General features: G+C 44.2%; 1 protein-coding gene across 1 annotated transcript in view; it reads right to left on the bottom strand.

Annotated features, from left to right (window-relative positions):
- SDC2 (syndecan 2) overlaps positions 1 to 25,277 on the bottom strand; it is a 59,887-nt gene extending 34,610 nt beyond the window's left edge. The window contains exons 1-2 of the mRNA XM_069854409.1: positions 25,114 to 25,277; positions 24,983 to 25,077 (exon numbers count right to left, since the gene is read on the bottom strand). Coding sequence (XP_069710510.1) covers positions 24,983 to 25,042 — 60 coding nt within the window. The 5' untranslated portion in view covers positions 25,043 to 25,077; positions 25,114 to 25,277. The remainder of the gene's footprint in view (positions 1 to 24,982; positions 25,078 to 25,113) is intronic.
- Between the last annotated feature and the right edge of the window lie 215 nt (positions 25,278 to 25,492).

Genomic DNA, 25,492 nt, shown 5'->3' with positions numbered 1-25,492 from the left:
ATTTCATTAAAACTTCCCACAGAATACATGTAAAGGATAATAAAACCAGAAAAATATTATAGTGCATAGACTTTCTAAAATCAAGCAGTTTAAGGTGAGTTATGAGAAGACAGGGAAATATGCATGACTATGGTAAAATAGTGCTGTTTCTATATAAAGATGTCACAAACTCTAAGTTATACTTTCCTTGTTAAGTTCTTCCAAAGCCTGGTGAAGCAGGGTGAGGTGACACGCTACCAGAAATCTCACACTGCAGATTATACTGTGCTTTCAAATTCACACAACACCTTTTTTGAAGTGTATTCTCTTGGCATCTCTGAGAGGAGAGAGGTCCAAATCTGAAACTTCAGTTGGAAAAGGTGTGTAGGGGGAAAGTTTCTCTGTATATGTTGTTTTTATCAACATTATACAAGCAGGTGTTGCACACTTCGAAGAGAAATACAGGTCATATGAACTGCTTCCACTAGTCAAGTCACCACACCAATATGACTCGAAAACTTGCTTCCCCAAAAGTCACGCACAAAGCATGGCTGCTGGAATTTCAGTCAAATAAAACAGCGCTGCCATAAAGAAAAACCACTAGCCATGCAGACCACACCACTTTCTTCTGCTTTCTGAGACCCTGCCATACCTTTGCAGCTGGTGAGTCAGTATAAGGAGGAGATCAGCTCTCCATCACCAAGGACAGACCTGCCCATGGGACAAGCAAGTACCACAGTGAGCACCTCTGCACAGTCAGGCTAGGGTTTGCCACGCAATACATGAGCATCCAGATGCAGGTCACTGCTTGCAGGCTACTCCTCAAATAGGAGGAAGGCCTCACTAACAGGGAGCAAAGGAGGTCTCATCAGCTGAGTTCTGACGCTTAAGGGGTATGAGAAAAATAGAGAAATGAAGGAAGGAAAGAATATATTAGGGCAGGTGTAATTTCCTAGTATAGCTTCTCTTCAATAGAGTACCTCAAATTTTACAGTAGCAAAAGCCATCTAGTAGCAAAGATGAGTGACATAAAGGCTGAGCAACTGCAGAAACAAAGCACGATGAATTAAACTGTGATTGCAGAAAGGAGGCTTTTCATCACTTAATACACCACAAGCGGATAAATTATGATGAAAGTCCTATTACATGGAAACACAGCCACCTGGGAATTCAGACAGTTAGCAGATGGATCTATTTTTAATCACATTCATCTGCCAGGCCTAATGGCAGAGGAGCCTTTGCCAAACCCTCTGGAACAGACGAGAGCTGAGTACGGGCTCTGGAGGTATGACCTTACTGCACTCAACCCAGGGTACATGCCTATAAATCCTGCCAGCTCCCCAGTCCAGAGGCAGAGCAACCAGTTTTAGAGGAACATTGCACTGAGCACAATTTTAAGCTAAATACTCCACCCAAGTCAACTAGACCTCATCTCTGCCTGATCCATATGGGACATGATACCAAAGCTTCTCTGGCAGGAAACAAAGAACAGAATCAGAAATATAAATTACTTCCAGGGAGGATGAGTATTTAAAAGCAGAATCAAGGCTCAGTCCATGTGTCATTAACTCATTAACACTGGAAGATCCAACTCTGCAACATCATTGAGGTTCACATGCACAACCTCTGTACTGCTAGCCTGGTACCTACACCTGCTACAAACCAGCCAACTCAAAACTAGACCAAAGTCTACAGCTGCATATTCCCAGGTGTGAGCATGGGATTCCAGGTCCTGCAAACACCCACTGCCTGTGCTGTGTGGAATATCCTCAAGCAGGAGCAAGGTGATGGTTATCCAGCAGCCGGGGCTTCAGCCAGGCCTGGGCTGCAGCTCCAGTGACAGGAAAGATGCCATGGCTTTGTCTTTACACTGCTCAGCAGTTTGAGTTTGGGGCAGGGGTGAGCATTTGGTAAGAGAGAAGAGTAGGAAACTACCAGTTATCAAGTAAGGAAAACAAGAGTGCATCACAAATAAATCTGCAAGGAGAGCTTGGGATGGAATGTATTACTGAACTGGAAAAGGGACATCACACACGTGTTGTGCTACAGTCACATTTAGGAACGATGGGTACCAGAATTACACAGGCAATGACAGCCACTGGTTTCCTTCATGTGAAGCACAGAAGAAACATCCTTTCTTCCAGGTGGCATGGTGTAAACTTGCCAAGACTCACAGACTTCTGCCATTTCAACTCTCTCTCTGAAGGGTTGGCCACTTGTATGAGAATTTTCTGGAGTTGCAAATCTTTTCCACTGAGACAATTCTGTAATTGTCTCCAGCGATCTGCATCCCTCTCTTGGCTGCACTACTATCTTTAACTGCATGCAAACTGCCTTTGGTATATATAATTGCATCAATTTCTTAATTTTTAAAAAGAAGCAACAGTTCCTAGGAAAAACTTGCAAGGCAGCCAGCTGCCTCTTCTCTGCATTTGTCAGCTCCTCCTGCTCAGCCTGGGCTACGCAGACTGCTCCTCCCAACACACCACTTGGTGGATTTTGCTTTTTTTCCACAGCCTTTTCACTGAGATATGGGACTGAATACAGTAACCTGTACAGTTAGTCCAAGCCATTCAGTGCTTATAGTGAGTTTTGTACCATTCTCTCACCCCTCCAGAACATTCAAACTGACTACACTATTTTGTAAGTTCATAAAAAAACAAACAGCTCTCCAGCAGACAAGAGCATGTTCTGGCCTGTCTTGGATCAATCCAAAATGGACAAACCACTTCATGGAGCATTTTAAGAGAGCTAAAAACCCTCAAGGAACACACTAGGTCAATTTTGGCCCAGTGTCCTAATAGCAATTTTGGATTAGGACTTGCCACAACCTTTGACTGCATTTGGACCCCCACCAGATGTCCCCATGCATGCCTCACTTTATGGACAACAACAGACCCCACATACAGGCTTGCTCAGCGTGCTTAACTTGGAGCACGTGTTTAAGGCACGTAGGCACTTTAAAGCCCTACAATCTTTTCATTTGGCACTATTAACAATTAATAGGTCCTAGAGAATGAGGTAGATACAAGAGTAACAAAGAATTACAGGTGGGTCATCACTTGATGACTGAACATCGCCACCAGTCTGCCCAGACAGTATCTACTGCACATATCTAACACATTGAGTCCCAGCTGGAGCACAGTTTATAGCTGTCACAACACTAACCACATCACAGTTGCATGAAGCTTTATTTAAAGGTCCTAGCTCCCAGCAAATTAAAGACCATCATCCAACAGAGCAAAGTATATGCACTACCAGATGTTGACTCCTTCAACAAGGAATCACTACAATTTTTGACCTCCCTCCCTTGATGACTGAAATCTTCAAGCCTCCTCGCTTAGCTTGGCTTCAGCTACTGAGGCCACACGGCCAAGCTATGGGCCCTGGCCCATAGGGAGACTCCAGGCAGCATGGGAATCACACACAAACAGCAAGGCAGCCCAGATCCTCAGCTACAGGAGAAGGAACAGTGGAGCAACAGAGCAGGGACACGCTCCCACATGGCAGCACAGGGCTCACAGTTGTGTGCTGAGCCCACCTGCTCCCCAGCAAGAGCACAGAGGAATTCCGGGGAGCCCCTGAGCCACCCCAGCCTTCCTCCACCTCTGCAAAGGTGCCACAGGGGCCTTGGAGCACCAGCCCCTCAAGGAGCTGGCAGTGGGCTCAGGGGCAGGAGGGCTGTCCACCCCACTGCTGGCAGTAAGGATGTACTTGGAAAATTAAGATGGTCACGCTGCTCTGAATGCTATTCTTTCACTGGTCAAGCATCTGCTTAATTTGGGGATTAATTACCTAAAGTCATAACCATGCAACAGGCAACACTTCTCTGCATCAGTGTCACTGATTGACACCTTGCATGACTGGAGCACTTCCCTGAATAAATGTTCTGCCAAATCTACGTTTTATGTGCACATAGAGACACAGCAACAAAAAAGGCAGCAGAGGGGTGATGAGAGCTGTGAGCAAGTAAGGAACTACATTTTTTCCTTCTTAAGAATCACTTTGGTGAAGCCTATTAAAAGAAATCACTTTTGAAAGGCATCATAATGAAGAGCTTTGCATATTCATCACTCTGCACCTCTACAGGATAAGACTTCAAAGCATCTCCTCTCTTTGCTGAGAAGCCACCTAAACTTTACCTTTCTCGGACATACTTTATTTATTTTCACTGGTCAATGTTTATGCCTCTAAAAATCAAAGTAGTACAGAAATAGATGTGTATGTATCTATTATCAAAACAAGTAACAGGTGAGCTATCTGTCATGCTTTCACTTGCTAAGAAAAACGTCACCTTTCTGTATTCCCCTTTTTCATGAGATCATTTCACCATTCATTGTCTCCCCAAAACTACAGCTTTTTTTTTTTGTATGCAATTACTGTAACACAAACTTCACTCAGGTAGATGGCATTTACTCAGATACAACTAAAAGCAAAAGCAAGAGTATCCCAAATTTCTTAAAGGAAATTAAGAAATGTTCTAGAAAATTTTTCTCAGAAGCAGAAAAGGAGAAGTTTGCTGTTAACATTAGCTACTTTATGCTGCATTTTTTGAGTATCCAACAGTGAATCACACATCTTGATCCCAACTCTCCATTTTTGGTGGCAGTAACAGGTAATACTGATGTGATGGGTAGGAAGAAACAACTACTGATTTGTGGGAAAGAGGAAAGGAAGAAAAATACATCATACAGCAGTTACACAGCTTGCAAAATTGCTTTTTCCTATACAAATTCAAAACATAATAATTTTCTGTAAAGCTTAAAGCAATATATTTTAATCCAAAGGATATCAGCAAGGCATTCAACCAAGACAACGTCAAGTTAAGTTTCCCCTTAACTTAAGTGGCTCCAAGGTTGGCCTTCACTTTGCCAAAAGCATAGGGGTCCCAAAGTGCCCCAGCAAGGCTGCCAAGCTGCCTACATCATCTTTAGGGCACCCTTCCCACCAGGCACAGGACAGAAGAGGCTGAGCTGGGACTGGGCGTGTAAGCACAGGCACTGCAGTCCCAGTGCTGCTGTTCAGCAGCGGCATGCTCAAAGAAGCCATCACCATTTACTGTATTGCATGAATGCCTGCTAGCTATGGGATGAATTATGCATTTGGGATAGCACCGGCTTCTATTTTCATGGCATTGAGACAACCATGTGCAGCTGGAAGACTGAGCTCTATTTTCTTCAGAGCAAGAGACTTAAAATAAGTTTGCTGCCTGAGGGTGGGAAAGCAGCTCATGAAATAAAACAAGAACCTTTTCGTTTTGTTACTAGAGTTTCTAATTTAATGTAACTGGGGTAATGGGTAGCAAATTTTAAACAGGTGGGTTGGTTTAAATATTAACTCCAGCAGTACATAAGGCTTCATTCAAAGAGCAAGTTCACCTGCACAGCGACAGTTTACAAAATAAATATAATGCTGCGTTACTTGCAACCCTTAAGTTTCATATGTTGTGGTGTCTTTTATAAAATACAAACAAAACACAACACAGACCTGAAAGGGAAATTAATATGATATCTAGTGCTCTTTACACAAAATTGCTAAGAAGTGTCAACTTTTTAAAATGGTAAAAGTATTAAATCGGGCTCCATAGTCCAGGTAGATCATGCTGATACGTGGAAACCTCGTAACTCCCAGGCAGAAGAAACTTAACAGCTGAAAAAGTGAAGTCCCTAACTTGTTTTGATTCCCCAAGGCAATTCACCAGTAAACCACCACTTAATGCATCAGCAAAATACCACTTGCCAATCATTTCTTTGTAAAAGACCCAGCAGGATAGCCCTAGCTGTTGTTTGAAGCTAGACTGCTAGGCCATTGCTGATCACAGTAAAATCAGTGTAACTTTGGGGTGGATCTTTTCTTTCGATGTGTCTGCACCTAGTCTGTTGTTTCCCAACCAACCAATCAAATACAATTCTGGCCAATTCCTTTTAGCTCCCCCTTGCCCTGCCTTTTTTCTCCCTTGTAACATATGATGCTTTCATACGTAAATGGAGTTTTACCATCACCGTCAAACAGCTGTTAATGCATACAGATCAATTACTGTTTTCCTGTCCTGTAGAAAATCCTCCACCCCAAACTCTACATGCTTTTGCACGGTCCACGTCGTCCTAGAAAATTCCATCCATAGTACACCCAAAATTGTCATCCCTTGCTACCAAAGCCGAACCAGCAATCCCGACTAGCCTAACAGTATATTTTAATACTGCCTTCCTATTTGCCTCTCCATAAAGACTGCCTAGGTCTAAAAAAACACCTGTCAGAGATGAGTATATTGGCATTTAAAAGCAGATTTTAAAGAGAAAAAAACATTCTGAAATTCAGCTGTGTGAGACGCGTAACATCCACCTAAATTCCCAAGGAGAAATCACAGCACCACTTGCTTGAGTAGATGATCCATTTCAATCCTCTCTGAGAAGTAAATGAATTCACATCTCTAAGAGGATTTGTCCTGGAGAACTGGCCCCTTTCTGCATGCTGGGAAGTGCAAGATACCCACATCTCCATCCAGACTTGTTGACAAGCACTGAAAAGGGACATTCTAACCACGGGCAAAAAGCAGCAGGTGGGAAAGACACTGCTTAATGTAGAACTGTACAGAGAGGGCAGGAGAGAGATGCCTTCCCAGCTGAAGCTGCCTCCTGGAGAACCTCATTCACCAGGCATGAATGACTGATATTTAGCAGCTAATAAATATTTATTAGGTAAAACTAAATAATTTTTAATAGTTCATATATATATTACCTAATTTTCATCATATAAGAATATTATAAATATATGCATTATGATGCATAACCTTTAACTTGGTTAATTCATATGCTGAAAGCCCTGAATCACCTATATTTCCAAAGATAAGCCTGATAAAATACAGGTACTTTACTTCTTACATGAGCAGATCAAAGCAGTAACTGATGTGCTGGTTTTGCAGTAGGAACAAGAAATTTCTTCTTTTAACCTGAAGTATTGGAGTAACAGCCATATCTATTCATCTATTTTCACATTAGTTCAGATGTGAAATATCACAAGGGGTATTTGTTTTTTTTCCACTCAAATAGTTAGCTCCAGCCTGCCACTCTGTCCTGCTTTTCCTAGTGAAAGTGGTCCTCTGCTTTCACAAGAGCTACACAAGTACACTTCCATTTCAAGGTATCACCTTTCTGAAGTCCCACAATTAAACCCGCCATTACCTTTGCCTTCATCTCTCACCTCGTTATTTGCAACACTATGACACTTCCCTGATGAAGCACCAGTTTGGAGAAGGTGAATGACTCAGGGATTGGTGGAATGAGGCAACTCCCTCACTTTCTAGCACCTCTGCCAGGACTGAAGGTGCTCACTCCCCATCAGTGCTTTGCTTGGTTGCTGGCATAGTACAATGATGAACTGATCATAGTCACAACCTGTCTGTGACAAAAGAAAACTAAAAACCAACATAAACAAGTGTAGAAGGAATCAAAAGTTAAAGCAAGCAGGTTTTCTTGAGAGTTTTCTATCCTTTTCAGAGAAAACTGCCGGTCTCCTGTCCATTGCTGCAGCCACTTCCAAAGCACGTCTAATTTTCTGGAATAGCATTAGTCGGTTGTGAGCAACCAATGGGATCAAAAGTGGTGGCAATGCTCATGCCTTTCCATCTAAATGGGGAATAAAGCCAGGACAACCAGAGCAACGACAAATGTTCCTTAGCTGCCTCCCAAAATGAGAGCCAGAAGATCAACCACCTCAAGTGTATGTATACCAATGCCACAGACGTCAAAAACTACAAGACAGGGTTCTTCAGGCACGAAAACAGCAATCAGAATCAAAAGGAAAATATTGGCTCACTGTTAAACGTGAGAGGTGTATCAATCACCAACAGTGCTGAAAAGGCAGGGGTTCTCAGCACCTCTTTCAACCCTGTCTTTGCCAGCACTGCTGGGCTCCAGGCCTTGGGAACAAAAGCCCAGGTTGATGCAAACACAGTCCTACTGACAGCGAAGGAAGAGTTGGTATGGGAACTATTACAGGAGCTTGACCCCCTACAGATCAATAGGCCCTGACAATATCCACCCAAGTGTGTTAAGGACGCTGGCTGATGTCACTGCAAGGCTGCTCTCCATAATCCTTAAGAAATCATGGAGATCAGGGGATGTCCCAGAAGACTCAAAGAATGCTAATGTCATCTCCACCCACAAGAAGGGTTTACAGGAGGATCCAGAAAACTACAAGCCCACCAGTCTTACTTCAGTCCCTAAGAAAGGTAGGGAACAAATCCTCCAGAGGCGGTAGAAAATAGCTCCTTTTCAAACTAGCAACCTGTCATAAGTGGGGTCCCCCATTGGTCCCCCAGGGATCAATATTGGGCCCAATGCTGTTCAATATCTTCATAAGTGATCTGGACGACATGATCGAATCTACCTTGACCAACTTCGCTGATGATACCAGACCCAGTGGGGAAGTGAACACTTTAGAAGGTAGAGTCATCCTGCAGGAAGACCTGGGATAGCCTGAAAGGGTGGGCTAACAAGAACCAAAGCTCAACAAAGACAAGTGTAAGATCTTGCATTTGGAAAAACATAATCCAGGACTGCAGCACAGGTTGGGATCTAGCTGGATGAGGACTAGCTCTATGGAAAGGAACCTAGGGGTCCTGGTGGGCAACAAATTCAATATGTGCAAACAGGGTGCTACTGCAGCAAAAGGACACTGGGTTGCATCAGCAAGGCCATCACCAGCAGAGATAAACAGTCATTATTCCCCTCTACTCAGTGCTTGTCAGGCTACACCTGGAATACCATGTTCAGTTTTGGTTTCTGCTATACAAATAATATGTGGACAGGCTGGAGAGGGTCCAGAGAAGGGCCACGAAGATGATGGAAGCACTGGGAAACCTGGCATATGAGGAAGGGCTGAGAGAACTGGGCTTGTTCAGCCTTGAGAAAAGAAGACTTAGGGAAGACCTTATCAACATGTTTCAGTATTTAAAGGGTGGTGACAAAAGACAGAGACTCCATTTTTACATGGAGTCATATGGAAAAAACATGGCGTAATGGGTACAAGTTACTCCTAGGGAGATTCCAATCAGACACAAAAGGAAAAAGTTTCACAGCGAGAACAATCAGCCATTGGAATGATCTTCCCAGGGAAGTGGTGGATTCCCCAGCATTGGACAGTTTGAAGATTCAGCTGGACAGGGTGCTGGGCCACCTTGTCTAGATCATGCCTTTGCCAGGAAAAGTTGGACCAGATGATCCTTGAGGTCCCTTCCAACCTGGCATTCTATGATTCAGTCACAGAATGACTTTTAGCTCTTCTCTCTTCTTTCCCTGTGCCTCTCCATCTGACTTTCTTCATGCCCTTCACATCCACCAGAGAACCACAGCAGCACTGCAACATTACCCCATTCCCTCTACCAAATTTTCAGCAAAGTTTGACATTTCTCATTAGTTGAGTGCAGACGCCCCCACATTGGAAATACAAATGCTTAAATAAGCTCTGCTAGCAACAGTTCCAGCTGAGAGGTATAAAAATGAACAGAAGTTGATATTCTGCCACTTTTTCCTCCACACAAAGTGCTGAGACACCACTACTGGAGTTCTGGGCTACATCATTCCTAACATGTGCTAAATATACTAGAAAACCAGTGTATTTTCTGCACAGCAATCCAGAACATTATGACAGAATTAAAAAGTAATTTTAAATTACTGAAATATAAAAAAAATAAAAGCCCAACCAAAAATACATGGGTTTGACATCGGTGGTATTTCCAAAACTGTCTGGAATTACAAAAACAGTAAGAAGGGTATGATGGGACAGATCCATAGATATTTTCAAAATTGGGCTGCTTACCAAATTACATATTTACTTGTTTGACCATGACAACCATGGCCAAGAGAGACACGCTGTCCTTTTGGAAAATGTCATCCATTTCAAAACTTCCCCAGAAATACACTTTCTTATGCTTTTGTGAACACCTTAGCATACAAGAACAAGCATCAAAAATGCAAGAAAACAAACTAAGAGTCAGAAACCAACAGTTTCTTAATCATGGGCTGCTTCTCCCAGGATTAGCAAAAAATAAATCCTGCTCTGGTTGGCATGCCAGCATATTATTTTAAATAAGTAGGAGGGCTGAAAGAAAGTCCCCCTTCATCTCCCAAACCACAAGAGAAAATGAAGGAGTTATTTACAGAGCATGTACTCAATGGCTATCCAGTGAAGCCTATTCATTTTGGTCAGGCTTCACAAGTCTTGCACCACACCTAATGAACACAGTGCCTTCTTCTGATGCCTCTTACACTGCCAGCAGGAGAAGATTAAAAATAATTATGGAAAAAGAAAACAAAACAGCCGTACAAAAAAATCACACTGTAACAACTGCCTCTTTACTTCCCTTGATGTCTGTCTCTTCCCCCTTGGATCAAGCTGTCACCTTATGCAAGAGGTCAGCCTTACAATTTCAGCCTCTATTTGCACCGTGAAAAAAAAAAAAAACACCTCAGGAATTTTGAAAACAGAGGCACGCGGGATCTCTGCGGCACAAGCACAGGGGTTCAGGTTAACTAGTAGCCCTAGGAAAGCCTGGATGCAATCATAGCTGTGGTGGCCTACATCACTTAGTCTTCTGCTCACAGGAGACTGGCTACTGGGGCACCTAGTGCTCCAGACCATCTAGAAGTAAGAGTCATGGGATATAAAAGCTGTTTGACAGACATTTATGCTTCCTCACTACTGAGCCATTACCCTGCTTCAAAATGAATGCCTTCCAACATGGTGTCTGCACAGCAGAGGCTTTGCCCCAGTTAGGTACAACCGAGAAAAGATAAAAGGATAAACTAGGTGCTTTGAAATAATCAAGCAGCAGCAAGCAAGGGGATGCAGTTTGCGCTGCATCAATACCTTAAGTCTCACCCTGTTTCCTTGCCCTTATGGGAGTATCAGTGCTGTTCAAAACGCGCTCTGAACTCTCAAAACATTTCACGCCATTGACCACAAATGAAGTGATACAGACGTGCTTTTCCATAAGCTGGAGAGGACTCTGTGGCCAGGGAAAAGGGAAGTTTCCAGTCATGCTGGCAGCCTGGTAGAAGACAAGGGCTGCATGACAGGAGCTCGTGGCAGGGAGGGAGCCTCCTACAAACCCTGCAGCTTGAAACCACCCACCTTCCCTCCTGCTGCAGCTCCACCTGCCTCAGGCTTTAGAGCCACCTCTTAAAATGCACTCAAGTGAAACACCTGGTGAACTTTATCAGGCCTGTGTGAGTCAAGTTTAATCAATTTTGTTCCATGTTCTTGCTCATCCTAACCAGAAAGGAATGCAGCAGTTGCCACGAAGCAGGTAAAGCTACACTTTCTGTAGTGAGGCTCAGCAATTAGATTATTCTTGTCTTTCCCCACTGAAATTTTTAAATCTCTCATCACCGCTGTCATTACAGATTCAGGCTTCCCATTTCAACCTCTGATGCTGTCTGTTGCAGCAGCCCCTTCCACAGAGACCCAGGAAAAGGACAACTCTGCCTTGAAGGCTTACCACCTTCTGACTGTCCCAGGAGCAAGGCTCCAGCAATCCAAAATCCAAGCCTAGGACTAGTTTTCTCTGAAGAGGAACCTATTAAGAAAAGGCTTTGCACAAGAAGATGACTCCTAAAACTTTAGTCACAACCCTGCAATAAAGCCTAGGGCTAGTAATTCTCATGATCTTAATATATCTTATTCTTTCACATAAACCTCTTCCCCACATATCTGCCCTTCATCACTGCAAACAAACTGCACCCAAACGCCAGCAACGTATTTTCATGTTTTTCTGTAGCTAAGACACTCACAGGAGTTTTTGTTTAAAAATAAAATAAAATCAACTAGTATAATTAGAAGGGAGGTATAAATAGAGCTCAGAGAGAACTCTCATAGCCTGCTCCTCAAAAACACTTCTCCCAAACAGCACATCAGTGCTATTTCAAGTAGCACCTCCCATTTTTCTCTCCTGAGTATCTCAGTATGTGTCAGCTTAAGGAGCCAAAGAAAGAAATGGTTACTTAAGGGCAAGTGTAAATACCTTGGAAGGGGTGGGATGGAGAAAGTGTTGCCTTAAGAGGTTGCTCACCATGCAGGGTACAGAGAAGCGAGCATCCAGAGAGCAGCTGCTGAGCCACAAAAAAATCCCGCTCTGAGCATGCTGGAGCTCACCCTTCCTCTCATGCCACGCTCAGCGGCTGCAGCAAGTGTACAAGCACCTCAGGGAGAAACTGCTTCCCTCCCTGCACCATCTGCCTTGAAAAGGTTCATCGGTGCAAGCATATGTCCATGCTCTCAGGGCAGAAATACTCAACATTTTCCTTTCTGGTATCCATGGAAAGAGATTAGCATTCAAATATTTCATTAGCCAACAGTGCTAAGTATTCCACCAACTTGTGGAAAGAGTAAAAGCACTGAAGTTAATGTGTTTGGTGTGGCTCTGTCAAAAGGTTTGGGATATTTTGTTTCAATAAGCAGAAGGAAAGCAGCTGTCACCTTGATTATAGTGCCCTCAGTAACCTGATACTTCTCCAACTAATCCTAAATTCAGCAGGCTCCCCCTCCATTTCAGCAAGCACAGTTACTGATCACTTAAGCAGGCAAGCAGTGATTTGCACCAAAATAAGTTTTGAAGTGATTCCGTTGATCAGAGGAGGGCACCAACTACATCAGCACATCGCATTCACCATTCCTGACCTTCTGCAGTCTGAGAGGAGAATACAAAGGCTTCCAAAAAAAACACGAACACCAGAGAGAAATGCCAAGCTGAAAAGTTTGGCTCCACACGCTCACTTTCCAAAAAGCAAATGGGGTGAGGGATGAGGTGCTCAAATCATCCATGTCTGCTTAAACACTTGGTTTGTGTGTTCCAGTGCTGTCAAAGAGACACAGCTGACGACTCAAGACAGAGCTACTATCTCTGATACAGGGATTCTCTTCCACTCCAGACTAGTCAACTCCAGATTTTCCCTTGAATTAAGGTCCGGCCAAGATGTTTCAGCAGCCCAGCATTCCCTCCCCACTGACAAGTCTGCCAGTACTTCAGTCACTCCCAACTGTCTCCTCCCCACTCCCTTTTACCCCGCTGTGAGCTGAATGAGCAGAAGGGTGGGCAAAGGACCAGAGGAGGCCATTTCTCATCTACCTTTTCTTCTGCTTTTGGATCTTGTACTTGCAACTTGAGACTGAAGAGTGGTGACAATGCTAACAGTTACCTGCCTTGCCTGACAGCACAAGTGCAGCAGGAAATGAGGTTGGAAGCAAAAGACATTTACAGACAAAAGGAACTGAAGATACAAATCACTATTATGTGCACCGTAGTTACCAGGTGCTGCACAGCATTGCTCAAAAATACATTAGCACAAGTCAAATAACATAGACTGAACAACAAGTGACATTTCTGGTAGGAAACTGGTAGTCTTACACCACCACTGCAATGATAATGGCATGAGAAAATGTACAAGCGACAGGTCAAACAGAAATTAAAAGCCCTCAGTTCAGACTGCTTTATTTGTTTTTATCTTCTGATAAAAACAGCCTACACCTACACAGACAATAACATGGAACACTATCTGTTGCTGCAGTACACTATCATACCTCCATTGAAAAAAAGACTTCTTTTCTTCTCATTTTCTTTTGACGACAAAGCTCATTTAAGACATAATGTTGTTACATCTGCTTTGATTTATACAAAAGTAAGTCAAAGAACTTATGCTATATACTTTAACTGATAAATTTACAGAGTTTTGTGGACAATACTTTATAATTTAATGATTTAGTTCCCTGGAAAAGAAAGCAAACTCTTATTTATAAGCTGCTTCACATTTTAGAGATGTTTAGCATAACACAAAGTCTTTACTCGTACACTCAGAGCCAGCACTGCACTTCAGGCTTTGCAATTAGTCACAAAAAGACCCAGCAAATAAAAAAAAAAGTCTTAAGGCAAGCTAATTGACAACTGCAAAGCACAGGAGAAGGGTCTGCTTCTGCTTAATTGAAGGTCATTTCTGTTAAGCTGCATGCTATATTTACCACCTGGCTTGTAATGGCTGCTTTTATTCAAATGCTCTGCAGCAAAATTTATGCATTTGTAGGGGATGAAGACTTTATCACTGAAAACTTCTGCAAAAAGTTAGGGGAATGAGGAAGGCTTGCACACTTCCGCAGCGAAATTAGGTCAGGACGCTTTTGAACAGCTCCATCTGAAGGCTGTGCCAGACTTCAGATCAAATACTTTTTAGTGCATTAGACCCAGTGGCTTAAGAGATGAACTTCTATACTGCTGATAAATATTACTAGTACTGTGCATTGCTGCCTCCCTCTCCACCTGTGGATATTTATAAATAGCCTGCATTTTCCAACCCCTTACGTATGCCACTCAGTTAATAGCACTTCCAAAATCCATCCTTTCTAACCACGGGTCACACATTTCAAATATGACAGCCACATAACTTTGCACAGATTGGGAAATTATTACTTGCCCCACACATACTCTTAACTAAACACTCCCTGAATATAGATGTATAGCCAGATGACATTAGTATCACAACAATTAATAATGTGAAGCTGGAAAGTGCCAAGTGGGTGATTCAAATGCAAACCCATCTCTGCCCTCTGGTGCCTGCATAGAGACCTCAACCATGTGGCCAGGGAGCATCACTGCCACCAGCTCCATCATCTCCTGCCCTGCTGGAGCACAGTCAGCCCCAGGGCTGATGCTCTCCTCCATGCCAGCTCCTGCTCTTAATGGGCTTCAGGGTTATCCTCCAGTAGAGCATACTCCAGTAGTCGAGCTGGGAGGGCAAAGGCCAAAGAACTGTCCCTAGATATATAAAGCAGTTAATTATGCACCTCTTTCCCTCACAGCCTGACTGCCCACAGCTCAAGGAACGGGCAACAGAGCCCACTAGTTCCTACACCCAGTCACATCTGTGTCAAATTTCATTAACAAATTAATCTGTAAATTAACTGCAACAATGCCCAAATCTCAAAACCAAATGCTTTAAAGAGTAAAAGGGGGTTATATGTCCTCTGACTCTGTGGTCAAATACACCTTTTGTGGAGCTTAACAGCACAAGACTAGCAGTAAGAAAACTGAAGCATTCAGAATTTCAAATCTTTAAAAACTCATACTTTTCCCTTTTCTTTTAAGCTTTTAAAATTCACGGCTGAGTTCACTCTAGCAAGTTTGACTGTTGGGAGAGTTGTTAAGATAGACAGAAACATCCACCTCCAGTTTTCTACCGTTTCTTGTTTTAGTCTCCCCGTTAGGTGACACTACTAATTGTACAGCCGCTACAGCTAGCTGCCGCAGGAGACTGCTCTAAGGAGGCTTTCCAATTAGGTTAGCTGAATTAAATAGAGAGAGAGAGACAGAGACAGAGATTAGCTTTTCCTGTGCATCTCTAGGAAGCCACAGAGAAATAGCAAAAAATACTCCAGCTAATCCTCCCTTAGGACCCCTTCATCTCTGACCACAAAAACAGAAATGCCATGTGAGCTACTCTACTAAACAGGAACTGTGCCAGCTCTGACTGTCTGTACATCCACAATCTTCATGACAAGTGATCTTACCTACTTTTTTTAAGACTGATAACTTCTTCCGGTAGACGCTTTCTCTTCAGTCTTCTTCAGGATCCTCACGTCAAATACTTTTGTACATTTAAACCAGTGGAGATAAGATCTTCAGATGTTACATGAAACATCAAGGAGCAACATGGTGAAGAAGTATCACAGAGATTCCTATCTGTATATTATAGAAGCACCGCATTTTTCTTCCCAAACTAAGATTCTTTCTGTCATAACTGAAAGCTGCCTGATTCTTCCAGTACAGATAGAGAAGGTCAGAAAAACAAAAAGCAAAATGATAGGCACATGACTTTGGTCATACTACTACATATTTACAAGCCCAGAAGACTTCTTTAACACACAGACAAGTTTCGTGGTTCTCAAAAGAAGTATCTGGAAACCTTCATCACTACTAAGTTTATCTGCCTTTTGGTATATGACAGTCTATGCCACCAGGCAGAAAACCAATTACAGATGTCCACCAGGAAAGTCTTACATCAAGATGCAAGTCACCAGCTCTTGGTTAAGTCAGAGAGATAGAGTCAAGAAGGCACTGTAAGTGAAGGCACGTAACTTCAGATCAGCCAAGGGAAGAATAAGTTTTTTAGGTTGTAAATCACAGTAGGAACAAAAGGAAAGAAAGGTAATTTTTCCTTTCTAGTGCCCTACAGTTATGAAATAGACAAGAAGTGACATTTTCAATACAACAACACCATGAAGAGTAACCATCTCAAACCATTTCAGACCCAATGCTTTTGCATTATCAGAGGTTCCCTCCATCCAGTGAGCCCCAGCACCATGGTATGGACAAACCTCTGCCTCCCCAGCCCAGCAGAAAGGCTATTTATTACTAAGCTGGAGCCTCACCAAAGGCAAAGAGATCCCCCCTTGTAGAACATAGCCCTGCTCTTCAACAGGACATGGCTGCTTGGGCTAAATGCCACCAGCAAGAAAAGCATTTCCAACAGGCAGCACAACTGCAGACACCCAGTCACACTCAGCTTGAACACCTGTCTCCTCCAGCACTTGCGCACTTTAAGGAGGTAAGTCTGTTTTTAACAGGTGGCCATGGTACCTACTTTCCTCACCCTCAGACCCTGCAGTCAGGCCATTAAGCTGTAATGAGGTATCCAAACATTATTCAATAGGTTGGCGATAAGACTGTTAAATGGTATCAGCATATGCTTTTATGGTCAGTTTTCAGAGCTGCTGCTTCTTCAACACCCTCACATCATTCCTCCCCTCTGCATGCAAACAGATGTCATATCCTGCTCTGTAGGAAGGACTGAAGCTCCTACCAGAAGAGCAGAAACCATCTCATGTTTTGCCATAAGGCCTCCTCACCCACCTCCCGCTCACTGCCAAGCTTCTGGACACCTCTGCCACGCTTTCATGCCGTAGTAGTAGTATATTCATTGAAGTACTTTGGTCAAAAGGGAAGAAAAGGCAAATTCAATTGGCCTAAGCTGCAACACAGACACAATTTCAGCTCAGCCAGGAGTCCATTCAGGTCATAAAAGCTCTGGTGCAACCTCCCAGCCTGGCCAGGTCAGGTACAGACATGTGCTAACCGCTATTCCCAGTTTGTGTCTTTAGAATGAAATTTTTACAACTCATTCATATTTTGCAGAGAAAATAATGCGTGTCCCTCTACCTGGGCCTTGAGGGCAGAGGGAAGGCTGTGCTGGAGAATCAAGCCAAAGTTTCCTGTGGGAGCTCTGGAGGATCAAATCATACTTATGAATGAAAACTGTTATGAAATTGCTCACAAGTGGAAAAACAAGAGGAAAACCATTTGTGAAGACCACCTTCTGTTTAAGGCTTTTTTTCCCTACTAAGTAAGGTCAGAGAAGCTGCTCTTCCCACCCTATTTCAGGCCAGGAGAATTATTAAGACAATTTTGAAACCAATTTTGTTCTGTTTTTTTTAACTGAGAGTCCTCCTCATGCTCTGCAGGGCATTTCTTTTCCTAAGACTTGAAAAAAACACAGCCTTTCATAGAAAGATACACACACAAAAGTGTGTAAAATAAAAACATATGTAAAATAGAGATCTATGTAGAATAAAGATCTATACAGAATAAACACACACACACAAAGTTTCAAAGACCTTCCAAGCTATAACTGAAGCCGCTGCAGAGAGCTATGTGCTAAATGATCTGTGGAAGACAGAATCACAGAATCACTTGGTTGGAAAAGACCCACAGGATCATCAAATCCAACCATCCTATCAATCACTAAACTGTGCCCCTCAGCACCTCATCCACCCATCTTTTAAACACCTCCAGGGATGCTGATTCAACCACCTCCCTGGGCAGCCTGTTCCAGTGCCCAGTGAACCTTTCCATGAAAAATTTTTTTCTGATGTCCAGCCTGAACCTCCCCTGGTAGAGCTTGAGGCCATTCCCTCTTATCCTGTCACTTGGGAGAAGAGGCCAGCTCCCTCCTCCCTACAATCTCCTTTCAGGTTGTTGTAGAGAGCAATAATGTCTATGAACACTTAATTTCAAATGTGCTCCATGAAGTTTAGTTTCATGGCATTTTAGACGTTACGTTCAAAAAAATCAGCCTTCACAGATGAGACATAATCAAAAAGTGCATGACTGGAAAATTATAAGCAACTCCACCAAAACCAAGAATTTAGAAAATACACATGGTACTTTAACAACTTTTCCTATCTACCTCCAGGACTAGGCATCTTTCTTGTTTTACCATAAGAAAGAGATTTGTCAAGCCCACATGCTACAGATGCTTAAGTCACTAAGGATCCTAAAGCTTTAATCTTCTAACATTTTATGCTGCCACAGCAGTTCTTGAGAACTTTTCACCTTCTCACAATGAGATTTATGCAAGCCAGTTAGTAACATAACCAAATTTCACACACCCTCTTCATGGATGCTCCTACTCCTTGCTACACAAACACTTCATTTCCTGTGCTTGCACTGCCACCAGCAGCAAAGTAGTGAGTGCCCTGAGCTCCCAGCTGGGAGGATACGCAGTCCCTAGATGTTCTGCAACCCTCTATCTGCAGAAAACTCAAAGTCATGCTTCTCAGCAATATTATTTCATGCACATCCTCACTGCAGAACTTGCACACTATTACTATTTATAGGCTTTAGCCGTGCTTATTTTTATTTACGCAATGTCACAAATTCATGTTCAGCTGCAGCTCAATGTTTGGATGTCCCACTGATGATACATTTCCATTACTTTGAACTAGCTTCACCCTTCTGCTTTGCCTCCCTTGCAGGTTTTCATTTTAAATAATAAGAACACCATCATTGCCACACCTATACGCCTGCATATATGAAGGCAGAACTGCACAACACTTGAAAGGGATTCAAAAGAAAAGGCTTTGTGAAGGCTTTCACCTGGTAATCAGTTTAAGTGACACACTGATTCCGAGATCTCTACATCCAGAGTAAGCACAGATAAACAACGCAGCAAAGGAAGAATTTATCTCCTGGACACGTCTCCTCTCCATAGCCTCCAAGTTACACCATGGATTCAAACCAATTATTAGCCTTCCCTTGCAGACCCCAGTCCAAAAACCAAACAAGACTTAGCTCTTAAAGCCAAAAGAAATCAAGTGCATGGGGCTTGGCTGATCACAGATGTGCCCTGCAGCTGCTGTGTCCAGCCAGCTGTTCCTGCAGGTACCGCAGAGTCATCACAGCTGGAATTAATGCGGCTCAGCCCAGAGAAAGAGGAAAGCTTACTTCTACTTGCGTCACTAATGCAGGCACATGAGCAGACATACCTAAGAGGATCCTGTGGAAGGTAGGGGAGATGGAAGACCTAGTTAGGCTATTCATTCATGTAGCAGTAAATACATTGTATTTTTTTCTCCTTTCAAAACACCCCTAGTTTTGAGGCCATACCAGTCATGAACCCAACTGCTCTCTGAGAAGTACTTCACCTCCCAGGCTGTATTGCTTTGGCAGCACTGTTTTATACAGCTATGCAGGACCATTACAGTTACACTTCTGAAATACACGTCAAAAAGTAAGGATGGGCCACTTCACACTGATCTGAAAGGGGAAAAGCAACCTCCATTACTGTGGAAGCACCTCTAGAGAAAATTATGCTTTATTATGGTTAATCAAGCAGGAACAACGTGTCTGACAACATAATATTTAAACACAGACAATACATCCTGGTTGTTAATCACAATGCTGGTTTCTGAATGTTGTGATTCAGTTCCTGCATATACCACAGGCTATTTGACCTTCTGCAAGTCCTTTTGTCTCCTCACCTTTAATAAGAGTACAAAGTATGTATTTATCTTCATGCTCACAACTCAAACACAGCCAAACAGGTTTTTATTTGAACTTTCCCAAATCAATTCACCTTTGGAACAAAACAATTTACCTTAGAAGAGAGATTTCTGAAGAAGTTGTTCACATATAAACTAAAAATAGTGATTTCAGATGGAGCACCCAGCTCAGGCTTTGGTTAAGCACGGCTTAAGTGACAAATAGCCTGTCTCCCAGACAAGGCCAAGTTCTGCAGATTCATCACCACCCTATTAGTCATTATTTCACTTTAAATGAACCCCCTACTTGAGACAAAAATCCTTTGTTCAGCACAAAAGTACTTGTTGCAAACAGTTGTTAAATGCTATTTTTTTCTCCTACTGCAATCAGTTTTCCAGTACTTTTGAGGATTTGTATTTCTGCCTAAATATCTGGTATGCTTTTGAAAGTATCCCTCAGGGCAGAGCTAATCAAGAAAACAACATACATACAGAGAACTGTCATTATTACAGGGTCAAACACTAATGCAGTCTTTACTCGAGAGATTGCAAATTATACTTCAATGTGAGCAGGAGAAATCTTTTTCCCAAATCACTGAATAGTGCTATATAACCTATGAATAAATTACTAGTCCTGAAAAAAACTATAGATAGCAGTTTAGTATCATCTTGTAAACATGAAACAGACAACCAAACAACAAGCTGTTCGCAGAACAACCTACAGTAATTCTCTCATGTTCACAACAACACAGACAGCAAAGCAACTTGAATGTGGACCAAACTGCTTGCTCATGACTTGTGCATCCTCTTTGAAATGCAGCAGCGCAGAGGGCATTTTTATGGCTTACATTCAAGCAGGGTCTTACATGGGGCCTCAAATAAGCTTGCCAGTCCCAAGGACAACATTTCTGTTAAAAATCATAGTCAGTCAAATCTACTCAGAAGACAAAAGACTACTTTTCTGTAACTAGACAAGAGCCCTTTGTTCAGCTGCTGAGTCTTACTAAAGCCTGTAATTCTTTGCCATAAGGAAAATGTTTAAATTGGTCAATGGCAAAAGTCAATTTGGTGAGATAATGTAATTAATAAATACTATTCATATGCCTCTGCTTGATGTTTTATCAAGACAATTGGCCATGAAGAGCAGGGCAAACGGACAACCCGGCAAAAGACTGGCTGCTCCACAGGGAGCTCAGCAATTGCAGCGAGGAACAAGCTCTTCTCTAGGCTCACGATACCCTGCCAAAACACCCACCAAGGACAGCAGGTAACGCTCCACCACCCTCTCTGGAGGCATTAGACTATAGCTGTGTGTTTGAAATTGGGCTTTTCATAACTCGGACTTCTGCTAGCCAAGAAATAAAGCCTTGGCCTCTGCTAGTCGAGAAATTAGGCCTTGATTTGGTCACCCTGAGATTGCACTTAAGATTTGAACCATAGAAACTTAGATCCATCAAAACGTCAAACAAACCAAAGGCTTAATGGCTCGTTCTCCAAAGTCCATCATTTTCATCCCATTAGCTGCAGATATTGGCTCCAGCCTACCATAGAGGTATCATCTGCCCAAGAACCACAATCCCAGTACCCGGCTTCAAACCCCAAGATATTTGTCCTGGATCTAGAAAAAAATGCATAGAAAACACCTTTGCACTTTAGGTCTATATATTAAGTCCATTCCAATACACAGCTTGGGGCTAAGATATCAAAAAGAGAGACTGCTTCAGTGTTTGAGCTCAGGTCAAGAATGATCTGTTCTTCACTATTTAAAAGATACGCCAACCTGGGAGGGAAACCTATCCCAGAAAGTGGTTCCTGAGAACATCCAGATAAGGGGCAGCACCAGAATTCTAACACCCAAGACTGGTAGCAAACACAGAGCTCCCCAAATGGTCAGGGCATGGCAAGCAGGCAGCTGTTGGACAGGAGCACCCAGATGTTCAGCCAGAGCAAGGGAAACAGCCACTGCAGATGCTGCTGGCAGACTCCAGGCTTTGCCAAGCCACAAAAAGGTACAGGTATTAACTAATTCTACAGTGAGAAGAAAAACCTCATGAGAGTTGCAGAAAGGTGGAAATAAATCAAGAATAAAAAAGCTTCCTACATTTCTTTGGAACTTACTTGGCAATGCAGATTTAACACACTCAGAGGACAGACATGCACGGCATATAAATCTGAAATGCCACCTATCTTTTCAGTCCTTCTGTCTTCTGTTCTAGTTACCATCCCAAAGTCTAGCTGTATTTTTTTTTAAAAACCAACATTCCTCCCCTCCAACACACTATTAATTTTCCAAATTCCAAAACCAAAGTAACCATTAGAAACAAATGCAGGAAAATTATAGCATCTTGCTTCTAAAACACTAAATAATTTTGAAAAATAAACCAAATGTTACCCTCGGACCATCCTTCAATAACTATATTTATGCCAACAAATATGTGCTCAGATGCTTACAGAAGAACCAGAAAGACCACCCAGCTGATGCTGATGTCCCAGTGCTCTGTTTTACTGAAAGCCTGAAAAACAACCCGATGCACTCATTGTTGACGCGAAGCAGTCTCCAGAAACCTCACTGAGGGAGAGCTGTGATTGACCTTATGTTAGGAGAGCGGCACTATAACACTGCAGTATGCAGGACAGCCTTCTAGCCAGCAAAGTTTCCCAACGCTTGGGCTTGCAGCATGGACCAGATTGTCACACAAGGTCTGGAAAGCCATTTGTCCCACTGCTGGGAACCAGGATGAAACGGAAAGGTTTATCAGCCTCTTCCGAATGGGAGCTGACAAGTACAGCTGGATATTTGGCACTGCTCTCCAGTGCTATTAAAATCAGCAAGAGCTGATTCCCGCTAGTATCGGGACTGGACCAAACCTTTTAAAAGGCACATAAGGCCTCTCACAGAGTTTCCTTTTTCTTTCCAGCAGTTTTATGTCACTCTCTTTCCCTATCCTAAAAGGGAAAACCTGAAGGTACCTAAAAAGCATAATTTTTGCCATTCAGCCTGGGTGAATTTGTCAGGGTTACTGGACCCCACTCTAACATGGCATCTCACTACGTGCTGCGCTGATGGCAGCAAACCACCTCACAAGCCCTGGCTGTGATCCACCAGCTTTGATATGGGCGATGTTTGCCACCATGCACAGGTCGGAACAAACAGCCCGGGCTCCCTCTCACCCTCTGTATCCCAACCATGTCCCCAGACGGCTGCTCCCCCAAGGGAGGTGGCACAGCACCCCAGAGCACATCTGCAGCACAACAGCCCACATCAGGGCATACACAGCGCACACCCAAGATGTATAAACTGCTCCCAGGTTCAGGGGTAGGTCTCATTTATGGTATATTTTTAACAGGGCTCTGACATCTACTTGGCCCACTCCAATAACGAGGTCTGTTGGTTACATGAAGCGAACACAGGGAACTCACCGCTTTAGGAAATTAAATCTCTTACTGCCTTCCCCCCTCCAGTACTCAAAAAACTCCTGGATAATTTACTTCATCAGAAATTAGTTTTTAGCTCACAGCTTTGCCAGATAATAATAGCAGAATCAAACAAAGGTGAAGAAATTCAGAGCTAAAACCACTTAACAGAGTCAGCAGGGTTTTTTTTAAGTATCCATGTAAAATTACTCTTATGACCATGGCAGCTTTCTGCAACGATGTCAGATTTGGCATCTCTCTTCCCAGAGACTGGTCTACAAAATTCTACCTTAAGGGACAACGTAGCTGCTGCATAGCGAAAAGAGAAAAAAAGGAGGAGAAAAAAAAAAGAGAGAAGGAAAAAAAACCCACCCTCCCTTTACTTTTCCAATCTCCCCACAACTTTCTAGCAGCGGTGCAGACACTGCACCAGGGCCAGGCAGGGTCCCCCGCCTCACGCTCCCCCCGAACCCCAAAATGTGCTGCTGGGGAACACACCTCACACTGCCACAGCGTGTTCATCCTAGGGCAAAAAACCTTAAAACTTAATACTTTACTAATTACCGTCGCAGTTAATAGTTACTACACCATAAGAGAACTTGGTGACAACAGCATTTCTATAACGCTAAAGTATATTGTACCTGATTAGCCAAGGGTGTTTCTACAGCGCAGTTAGCGGAAACTGGAACTGGTGTTCTATAAACCCCTTTTTTTGTTAGTCCTTAAGAAACGTGTTTTGCAATTGTATCCTTAGAAATCCCTAACGATGAGCCAGGTTTCGGGAAGGCTGCAACTGGGCTAATTTATACAATAGCCAGACAACTTCAAAAGTTAACCCAAGCTGGTGACATTATTTAGTTCAGTGGAGCGGCTCATTTTAATTGGATTAAATTGTCACGGTTTTTTTATTTCACAGTGAAACCTCAATTTATTATTTCCTAATATCTGCCGGAACACTGCAATCGTGCCATTTGCACGCCCCCTTCCCTCCAGGCGATCTCAGAAGCATCGATGGAGACTAAAACCCTCCAGCCGCCCTCCCCGGCTCCGCGCTGCGAAAGGACGGGGGCATTTCGCCGGAGAGCGCCTTTTCCAGAGGTACAAAGCCCAGCAGCCCAGTTAATTGCATTAAGCAGAGGTCCCCGCTTAGCAAACACATTTGTGGCTCGTTTAAAAAAGTGTAAACAGCGGCGTTATCCCGAGCATCTCCCGGCGAGCCCGCACCGGGACGGTGCGCAGGGAGCCGCGCAGGCAAGCGCACTCACACCTTTTTTTTTTTTTTTGCTTTTTTTTTTAGATTTTTTTCTCTTTTCAGCAACCGGGCTGGTTTTGCACGGAGAGGCGGCGTTTTCGCCGGGCTCCCAGCGCCGGGACGGGGACAAAGCCCCGCGGGCTCCGAGCGGCACCGGGGGCGCTCCGGGACCGGCAGGCGGCCGGGTCGCCGCGGAAAACTTGCGCTGAGGCTCGCTGGAGGGCGGCGGGGCGCTCCGCTCGGCCGCTGGGGCGGGGGGCAGCGCAGAGGTCTCATATATCACAGAATCGTAGAATAGTTTGGGTTGGAAGGAACCTGAAAGATCATCCAGTTCCAACCCCACCCCGGCCGCCACCAGCAAGGGACGCCTTCCACTAAGATCAGGTTGCTCCAAGTCTCATCCAGCCTGGCCCGGAGCACCTCCAGGGAGATCCCCCCGGCTCCGGAGCGCTCGGCTATCAACAGCTGCCCCGGTCGGGGCAGGGACGGGCCCGCGCGTCCCCCTCGGCCGCCCCCGCCCGCCCCGGCACTCACCGGCTGCCCGGAGGCGCAGGCCACGAAGCTGACGGTGAGCGCTAACCACACGCCCCGCATTATTCCCGCGGTGCCGGGCACAAAGGAGAAAGCGGAGGGAAGGGGAAGGGAAGGGAGGGAGGGGGCGGCGGCGCCCGGGGCAGGGCGGCGGGCGCCCTCCGGCCCGCGCGGTGCTTGCGCTCCTCTCCGCGCTGCGCTGCGCGTCGCTGCCCGCTCCGCCGCCCTTTTCCCTCCGCCCCGAGTGCGCGGCGGCGGCGGCGCGGCTCCCAGTTAAACCCCGCAGAAATTCCTGCAGGATTACAACACAGATTGGCAGCTCCCCCAGCCAGTGGAAGGAGGCGGCGCCGGCGCCGGCTCTCGCCCCTCGCAAATTCAGGCAACTTTCCCCCCCTCCCTCCCTCCCTCCCAGCTCCTTCTCCTCCTCCTCCGCCTCGGGCTCCCCTCTCTCGTCCTCCCCCCCAGTGGAAAGCATGAGCAGCGACGCGTGCCGATGGAGCCGGCCGGTATAAA

The sequence above is a fragment of the Phaenicophaeus curvirostris genome, chromosome 3 (assembly GCF_032191515.1).
Source record: "Phaenicophaeus curvirostris isolate KB17595 chromosome 3, BPBGC_Pcur_1.0, whole genome shotgun sequence".
NCBI lineage: Eukaryota > Metazoa > Chordata > Aves > Cuculiformes > Cuculidae > Phaenicophaeus > Phaenicophaeus curvirostris.
The sequence above is the reverse complement of the archived record's forward strand: the minus strand, read 5'-3'. Positions and strand labels throughout refer to the sequence as shown.